Raw genomic sequence first — 9,076 nt, 5'->3', positions numbered from 1 at the left:
GCGGGTCAGGGACATCCGTTGCGACGGCGGCTGCTGTCTAGAAGCAACCTGACGCCGATCGCCCTGGATGAGGCAAGGGCTCACGAGATGTCTACCCAAGCGGCAGAAACCCTACAAAGCCGGTCGCGCCAGGGCGGCAGCGAAAACAACCACGATCCACAACGAAAGTCCAGGCCGAGTCGGAAGAGGAGGAAGAGGAAGAAGTCTTCCATACCGGGAGGCCGGAGAGGGAAGACCGGGCGACGCGCGAGTTGCGGAGGCCAACACCAACGGCAGCAGTGCAAATTTAAGGATGCCACGTGTCGGCGATGTGAAAAAAGGGCACATCGCGAAGGCCTGCCGAGCGCCCAACCTTCCCGCCAAAATTCAAACTGACCAATCAAAGCTGGAACCGCGAAACGCCCGGGATTGGTCAATTTAAAAAGGCGCTAAGCTGAACCAGACTGGTGTAAGAGTGGGCCAGGCATCAACGCCTAGAGAAAAAATCTTTATTAAAACACTCATCAAGGAGTGCCCGAATGGAAGTGGACACTGGATCTTCAATTACGATCATGTCCTGGAACAACTTAGACTGTGATGTGTGTCTCTATTTCCTGTAGGCCTTCATCTGGCTGTGCTCAGGTGCTCAGCCATCCCGGCCACAGTCCCATCACCAGCCTGGCCTGGGCTCCCAGTGGAGGATTGCTTCTGTCGGCCTCACCTGTTGATACATCCATGCTTGTAAGTATGTTGTGCTGTTACTGCTATTTTGGCAGTGGTGGGATTCAGCAGGTTCTGTCCGGTTCAGGCGAACTGGTAGCGCAGACCGTGGTAGGCCCCGCCTACCCACCCGGAAGTAACGCCATCCTATTTAGCCACGTTTTGGAAGCTGTGCACATGTGTGGAAGGTGCACGCGTGATCAAAGAGCATGCATGAAAGTCTGAGCATGAGCGGAAGGTGGCACGTGCTCTCACATTTGCGAACCCGTAGGGAAGGTAAGTGAATCCCATCTCTGTATTATGGTATAGAACAGAGGTGCAGAACGATGACCTCTCTATGACTTGTGGACTTCAACTCCCAGAATTCCTGAGCCAGCATTCCACAAGTCATAGAGGGGTCATCGTTCCCCACTTCTGGTATAGAACAAGAGATAGCATAAAAACTGTGGCAAATAGAGCCATAGACATTACTCTATAGTGAATGCCTTTTTGCAGATATTGGTTCTCTCGGGCAATGGAGGTCCTGAAATTATCAGCAGGTTTGGGGACAAATGTCTTTTCAGAAGGAGTCCAGGGTGCATGGTGTTAATTAATTAATTTTTCTCCCAACAGACTCTTTATCAGTGGTGTCCTTTTAATTTAAAGTGAGGGCTACTAGAAGATTCCTGTTGGAAGAAACAGTGCTTTCTTTCCACAGTGGCTTCTCTTCTTTTGACCTTGTGCCGCTAGGTATGGGATGTTTCCACAGAAAACGCTATCCAGTTGCAGTGGTTTGGAGGAGGCGGGGTCACATACCTGGCTTGGTCACCTGATGGCAGCAAGGTGCTAGCAGCGACCCCTTCAGCAGTCTTCAGGTGAGCAGAGAAGCCTTGAAACCAGCCATCTAAGATGAGTCCTCTTTCTTTAGTGGAGTAATGGACGGTGGGGTAAGAACAGTGAATGTCATTGCTCTTCTCCTAGCTGAATGGTGCTCCCAAAACAATTTCATTTCTTTTTATCGACTTGTCCATCTTGTTGCAGAGTGTGGGAGGTTCAGATGTGGACTTACGAGAAATGGCCAACTATCAAAGGTCCTTGTCGGGTAGGTTGGGAAAACAGGATGGTGAAGGGTTCTTATTTATTTACAAAAATGGCGGTTCTGCCCAGTTCATACTGTTCAGGGTGGCTTACAAAAGGAAAGACAGGAATAACCACTCAAAAATAATGAAATCCAGCTCAGTAATATTACACACCCAAAGACGAAGCTCTCTCTCTGGTCTCAGTAAAATCTTGAAAAATCCCCCCAAAATCAGTTATCAAAACCCAATTTAATCATGTAGTCTTTTCATTCAGGAACTGAATTTCTATTTGGAATTTTCTTATGATTTTAATATTACCAGTCATTTATTCGTTCATTCATTTATACTCTTTCCTTCCTTGCAAAACACTAATAAATAGGTTGCTGGATGTAACTCTAGGGCTGAGACTCTTAAGCATCCCCTTCCGTAAATCTGGCAGATTATTCCTGAGGTGTCCTGGAGCCAAGCTCTCTAGAGGACTTTATTGGCCAAATCAGATCAATTGATTTGGATGCAGACTACCAACCTACCCAACAAAGCAACCAGAGGATCAGTGTTCTATGACAGGGGCAGTTTTTGTTGTCTCTGGACAGCTTTCAAAATCATTTTCATGTAGAATGGAGTTACAATAACCTAACTTCTCCAAAACTAAGGAATATGTGTATCTTAAGGTTCAACTGTTGGGTTCTTGGTGTTCACTGAACTTGGGTTTTTTAGGTATTTTATTAGCAGGCCAAGCAATCCGATCAACCTGAGAGAGAAAGTGGAGTTTGCTGACTTGGATTGCCAAGTTCTTTGTTGAATTTTTTTTTCTTGATTAGGATATTATTTCTTCTTTGACTGTTTATCTGGGGGTCAACTACCAGCAGGCTAGCAAACTCCACTCTCCTGTGGATTGATGATGTTACTTAGCTTGGTAAAATTCCATCGTAGGAATACGACCAAACATAACAAACATCCAGATCTCAACAATTTATTTAGCAAAGAATTTTGGTCCCTTTGTTTTACCTGCATTAAAAGTGCATTTGTTTTCCATTTCCTCTGCTTGATCCCAGACTGGTTGCTGGAGTCCAGATGGCAGTCGTTTGCTGTTCACCGTCCAGGGGGAATTTGTGATCTATTCCTTATCTTTCTTGGAATACAGTGGTGAGTGTGCAGCTGTGACACAAATACGGCTGTTGTGACCTAGGCTTCCTGTGTCATTAAAACACACGAGTAGCCCCAGAAACCTCTTTTATTGCAACAGCTGTGAATTACGTTCATTCACAGCTGAGTCCCAATTAGTTGCAAAAAGTTCTTCGTGAGAAATCCGTCGGGATAATCACCAACTTTTATCTCCCTTGACACGCTGCCAAAGACCTACTTGGCAAAGCCACACGGAGTCCAGAATCAAACAGAGATGCCGACTGGGAACAGAATTAACAACGTTGCTTTCCTGCAAAGGACCCACATGCCTTTGCTCCTCTTTTAAGCTTTATGGGTGGGGCCAATCATCTCCAGGCCTTACTCCCGAGTTGTTCCTTTAGTTTTAACTGTTCTTGCCTTCTGGCAGCTCTACACATGTGCGTGCTAGGAACAGGCTCCTCCTGCTCCTCTGCTTCTCTGATAATCTGACTTGGGAGACTCTGGAGTCCGTGCATAACTCCCAGATGGCCCTGGCTCCATCTCTGCCTCTGACGCAGAGCCCTCATCCAAGCCTTCCCCAGACTCCAGGACTGGCCCATGTTCCTCCCCAGCCTCCTCACTGTCCAACTCCGCTGCCAGTTCTGCAGACTGTTGGCAGACCACAACAATGGCTTCTCGGTTTTTGCAGTATGAAAAATAGTTTTAAGGAGCATGCTTGAATCTTGGGTCTCTTTAATGAAATGGAGGTTGAGGTTGTTGGGTGGTGTTCTTTGGAGATTCTTTCTTGTACATGCAGTTCATTGGAGCAGTGAAGAAATGCTGTTGAATAGATTTTTGGCTGGTCTATGGAGTTGGCTTCAGTGTCTTGCATAATGAGACTTCATATTTGTTTAATATACAGATTTGATTATTCTGCACGATACTTGGTTATTAAATGAATACAGATAACAAGTCAAAGTAGAATCTGGAAGAGCTGCTTGTCAAAGTAATCAACGACAGGAGAGACGGACAGGGAATCTGATCTGGGTGTAAAGCCACTTTCTACCTACATCCTCCTATTCTTTGGTTTCTCTCGTAACTTCCAATATTTCAGGAGAGCAGCAAAGGCAGGTCGGTGGGTCTAAAACCGCTTCCATTGTGGCAGATCTTTCAGAGACTACGTTCGAGACTCCCTACGGGGAGGAGAGGTGAGAGAAAGGGACTATACCATGTCTATGTGGAATTTGTTTGAATATTTCTAGCCTTCAACACTTGTGGTTGCTTTGGAGCGTTGATACGTTGATTGCTGGAAGCGTAGAGAACTGGGTTTGGGTGGAAGTCAAAAAAGATTCTTCTGAATAGGATTTCCAGTAATTAGAAACCCTGGAGCTAGAATGTATGGCTCAGAAGCTCCTCAAACCTCAGGATAGGCTGCAAATAAATTTAATGTAGTAATAATAATCAGATAATAATACATATTTGTAGAATGAACTAAGGTTTTTTTTTTTTAAAAAAAAATACAGTTTTCCCCTATTAATACTTTTTTCAAAAAGTTTTTAAATTCCAGACTCCCAACCTTTTTCTTCCTGTTGCAGCAAAGTTTGAATGTTGGTGGTTGACCATTAACGCTTAAGCATTTTGCTCTGCTTCAAGTCCTCTGTGTCCCTGTGTTGCAGGATTGGAGGGGAAGTGCAGTCCATGGTTTGGGATCCAAGCGGGGAGAGGCTTGCGGTGGTCATTCAAGGTGAAGCCTGCTTCTTTGAAACTCGGGGGTGGGGGGGGCAGCTTGGGGAAATGGAGGGCAAAGGGGGATGCCCTCAGCAAACATGCCCATGCCGAATTTTGGGTCCTTCTCCAAACACAGCATTTTGAAAAATCTTTGAACGTCTTCGTCTTTGAACGTGAGTGCAGGTGATTCATGCAGCCAGACATAACAGCCCCCTCCGCCCCTCCTGGATGGGGTCTAAGACTTTTCGGCTTGAACCCTTTGGGGCTGCGAATTGTCCTGGGGGGCCAAAACCCGACACCAACCGATTTTGAAGAATGGGCGCTGCAAGGGATTGGGAGGGATTGGCTGTGGCGATGTGCTGGGGCCAAAGACTGGGGTGGATAGCCAAGGAGAAAAGTTTGTGGCTAATAATGCACAAGCGAAAACCTTAAGGCGAAATAGGCAAGGCGAAGGGTTCAAGCCGAAAAGTCCCATTCCGTCCTGGATATACAGTCAAGCAAAAATCATGTCGCTTCAAAAACCCTTGAGCAATAACATAAGGATGTGCTTTGTTTTAAAGGACAGTTATAGGTTACATTTCAAGGCAAAAGGAAGGATATCACCAAACCCAGAAAAGAAAGGCTGGGGGGGCGGGGGGGGCGGGAAATGCCTTAAAGTTTCTCGAAACAAGGATGAATCTTGTGTTCTTATTAGGATGATTGTATTTCTGTACTCGTCAGATAAAATCCTCAAAATATGTTAACTGTGTGGGTAATTCAGAATGTTGTGACACTTTCAGTACATTATGTGGCTTTTGCTCCTTTATTCCGTCTGCATTTTACATTCTGCCTTTCCTCCAGAGAGCTTCAAATGAAACATGTGATCCTTTCCCCTTTCCCACAGTTTACCCACAGATCTATAAAGGCTGAGATATTTGCCCAAACTGACCCCCTTCAGTTTCAAGATTATATATTTGGGGAAAAAGGGACACGGATGAAAGAATGCCCACTTCCTGCTTTCTAAAAGCACATGCGTAGGTTAATCTGTTGTATTTGGGAATGGCGCATCCTGCTAGAAGACTGAAATGACCCCCAGCCCTTTATTTTACCCCTTTTTTTGTAGAAATGAGGGGAAGGGCACTGTAAGCATGAAGAGGCTACCTTGCTGTGCCTCAGAAAACCTCCTAGTGTTCTCTCTAAAGCTGAGAGTTGCCTCTTCCTTCACGATTTCTTAAACACTCTTGCCAAATAAGGCAACCCTTCTCTAAGCTCTGAAGAACCCAGGGGGAAGCATGGGCAGTAGCTATTTTATATATTGGGACTGCTTTAATGTTATGGCATTTTTGGGTTTATAGTTCGTTTTTCTGTTGAACACCATCCAGAGTCAACACTGAGTTGGGCGGCCCTATAAATCTAATAGATAAACAGCTGAGAAAGGCTGGTGGTATAGGAGAAATGTCTTGGCCGAAAAAGAACTAGAAACAGTTTCTTCTGAATCTGAGTAAACTCCTCTACGTCCCACCTTCTCACATGCGCATTGATTTTTTGTTTTTCGGAAAGATTTGATAGTGCAGTCCCAAGGATATTTATTGCAAGGAGTCCCACCTGGTTTATTGAAATTTATTCCCCTAACTGTGGGCAGGATTGTGCTGTCAAAGCACCAACCCCACCGATTGCATATAGCTGTCAACCAGTTAGACAATCCCTCCCAGCTCAGCCCCTGATTTGCTGTAACCAATAGCAAAGATTCTTGTATTGTAGCTTGTACTATTCTAAAAGCTTGGTGTAAATTGCCCTGTTTTCCTTCAACTACATTTCCGTAAGATGAGAGGAGCAATATTTAAACATGCCAACAAGTCTATGTCAGTTTACAGCAACCATGTAGATTTTTCTCCATGGTGATCTGTCCCTAACCTTGTCCTTCAGATGCTCCACTGTAACTGAGTCCATCCCTCTTGCTACTGGTCCCGCTCATCTCTTCCTTTCCAACTTTCACTGCATTAGATACTTCTACAGAGAGCTAATTCTTCTGATTATAATATGTGCAGAGTAGGCTAATTTGAGCCTCCAGGGAGAAACCTGGATTAATTTGTTTGATGATCCATTGATTGGTTTTCCTGGCCATTGATTGTATTCTCAGGGGCTTTCTCCAACCCAAATGTTAAAAGCATCAATATAACTAATCTCAATCTGCAACCATTTGTCAGTAATGATGGTGCTGAACAAAGACTGGTCCTCAAAATTCCAGCTGCCTCAGCACCTTGCAGTCACATGATTAAAATCTGCAACCTGTTTGCACTTATGAATGGTTGCCGAGCGCACTGCAATCATGTCAAAATCAGTGGGGAAGACAAGGGAAGGTCGTAGGTTGCTGAGCTAAGTTCTCCCTATCTTACAGATGAGGCCCAAAATCTCACATATCTGGTTGGGAAGATCTAGGAATATAAGCACAAGGTCCGTCCCACCTTCAGCTGTTTTAGATGATGTCACCAGTTTAGAAAACCCATTTCTTGCTGTCACATTCTGCCCACAGTTTACATCTGAAGTGCTTTGCCAAGTTCCTTACTTTTTAATGTGTTTTTTTTTTCTCCCCGCAGGAAATTTGGATGCCTCCAAGACTATCATTGCAGTGTTTCGGACTCGCAATAACCCTGTGTTTGAACTTCTGCCCTGGTTTGTATTGTCCTGTCCCTCTTTATCTGGAAATGGATTCCATAAGCCATTTCTTATCTATAAAAAAAAAATCTAGATTGTTTTTTTTTCTTTAAATAGTTTCAAATGGGAGGGTCTTCTTCAAATTATTGTGATTATGGTAGGGTGGCAGATGAGGGAGGTTTCCCCCCCCCCATCTTTGGGAATTTTGGGTTAAATTCCAGCTCATGTTCCTGTTAAGTGAATTACTGCAGTTGATAAGTTAGTAACATGGCTGTTATGAATCTGATTCCCATTAACATTGCTTGTCAGAAAGTCGCAAAGGGATCACAGACAACCTGAACACTGGGAAAGATAGTTAGGATGTCCATTAGACCACAGGTCTCAACCTTGGTCCTTTAAGATTAGGATTCAACTCCCAGAGTTCCTCAGCCAGCTTTGCTGGCTGAGGGACTCTGGGAGTTGAAGTCCACAAGTCTTAAAGGGACCAAGGTTGGAGACCCCTGCACTAGACTACAAGTTGCTCACTCTATACAGGCAGTCCTCGACTTACAACAGTTCATTTAATGATCATTCAAAATTACAACGGCACTGAAAAAAATAGATTTGCAACTTTTTTCCACACTTATGACTGTTGCACCGTCCCCATGATCACATGAGCAAAATTCAGACACTTAGCAACTGACTCATATTTCTGACCGTTGCACTGTCCCCGGGTCATGTGATCCCATTTTATGACCACCTGACGAGCAAAGTCAATGGGGAAGCCAGATTCACTTAACAACCGTGTCACTAACTTAACACTGGCAATGATTCACTTAGCAACAGTGGCAAAAGGTCATAAAATGGGGCAAAACTCACTTAACAAATGTTTCACTTAGCAGCATAAATGTTGGGCTCATTGTGGTCGTAAATCGAGGACTACCTGTATTTAAGCCAAAAAAGCGGGAGAGGTAGCACTCTTGGGATATTAGGGAGTGCTAGACATCACTAGGCCAGGTAATAAGTATTTTAATGTACTTTTGATGTGTGCTGAGGATCCCAGACTGCAAACCTCCAAGCACTATCGAAACAGCCTTTAGGCTGTTATAATATGCACTCTCCTTCTTCTACCACTTCTAGTGGTTTTGTACAGGGTGAAGATGGGGTTCAGCCACAGCTGATCACTTTTCATCCTTGCTTTAAGAAGGGAGCCCTTCTGACAGTGGTAAGTTCAACCTCCAAATACTGAGAATTATGAAGAATGCCTGATCCAGCTGGGAAGAATTGTAGCTGTCTTTGCCATATGGTTGCTACTTACATCTATGTTTTCTAAGTGCTGTAAAGAGGGCTAAGCTGACTAAGGAGAGGGAAGGTTTTGCTGTCACTAGATATCCTAAAACACGGGTGGCAAACTCGCGGCATCATATTGCCGTCATGTGACATATCGTGATGTTTTTCCCATTCAGGGAGCTGGGGTGGGCGTGGCCTGCACGTGATGCATCCAGTATGTCCACGGGCCGCCAGTTTGACATCCCTGTCCTAAAACATATACAATATAAAGTTGGCTTATTTGCTGATTTGTCCACATTTCCCTTAGCATTAACAACAATCTCTCTGGATGGCTTATTATCTGGGCATGGAGTAACTAAGATTTCTCTTGTCTATTCTAGAATATCCTAGGTGAAAATTTAAAAGGGATATATTTTACTCAACAGCTGGGCTCTTCCCAGTCACCATAGTAAGGATTAGTGTAAAATTATCTCCAGATCCAGATGGGGTGGATTGCTTTGTAGCCTCATGTAATTCAGCTTAGATATTACTCTGATACTCAATGATTGTTTTGTTTTTCTGAATTGCGTAGTGTTCTGTCCCCT

At 44.3% G+C, this 9,076-nt stretch overlaps 1 protein-coding gene across 1 annotated transcript; it reads left to right on the top strand.

Annotated features, from left to right (window-relative positions):
- Positions 1 to 576: 576 nt before the first annotated feature.
- Positions 577 to 8,470, top strand: LOC131187342 (aladin-like). Its single transcript, XM_058161591.1, has 8 exons — positions 577 to 720; positions 1,429 to 1,553; positions 1,720 to 1,780; positions 2,813 to 2,903; positions 3,976 to 4,069; positions 4,538 to 4,605; positions 7,166 to 7,241; positions 8,343 to 8,470. The coding sequence occupies exons 1-8, from the start codon at positions 577 to 579 to the stop codon at positions 8,449 to 8,451; spliced, it is 768 nt and encodes a 255-aa protein (XP_058017574.1). The 3' UTR covers positions 8,452 to 8,470.
- The last annotated feature ends 606 nt before the right edge of the window (positions 8,471 to 9,076 follow it).

This window comes from Ahaetulla prasina, unplaced genomic scaffold (genome assembly GCF_028640845.1).
Source record: "Ahaetulla prasina isolate Xishuangbanna unplaced genomic scaffold, ASM2864084v1 Contig377, whole genome shotgun sequence".
Lineage (NCBI taxonomy): Eukaryota > Metazoa > Chordata > Lepidosauria > Squamata > Colubridae > Ahaetulla > Ahaetulla prasina.
The sequence above is the reverse complement of the archived record's forward strand: the minus strand, read 5'-3'. Positions and strand labels throughout refer to the sequence as shown.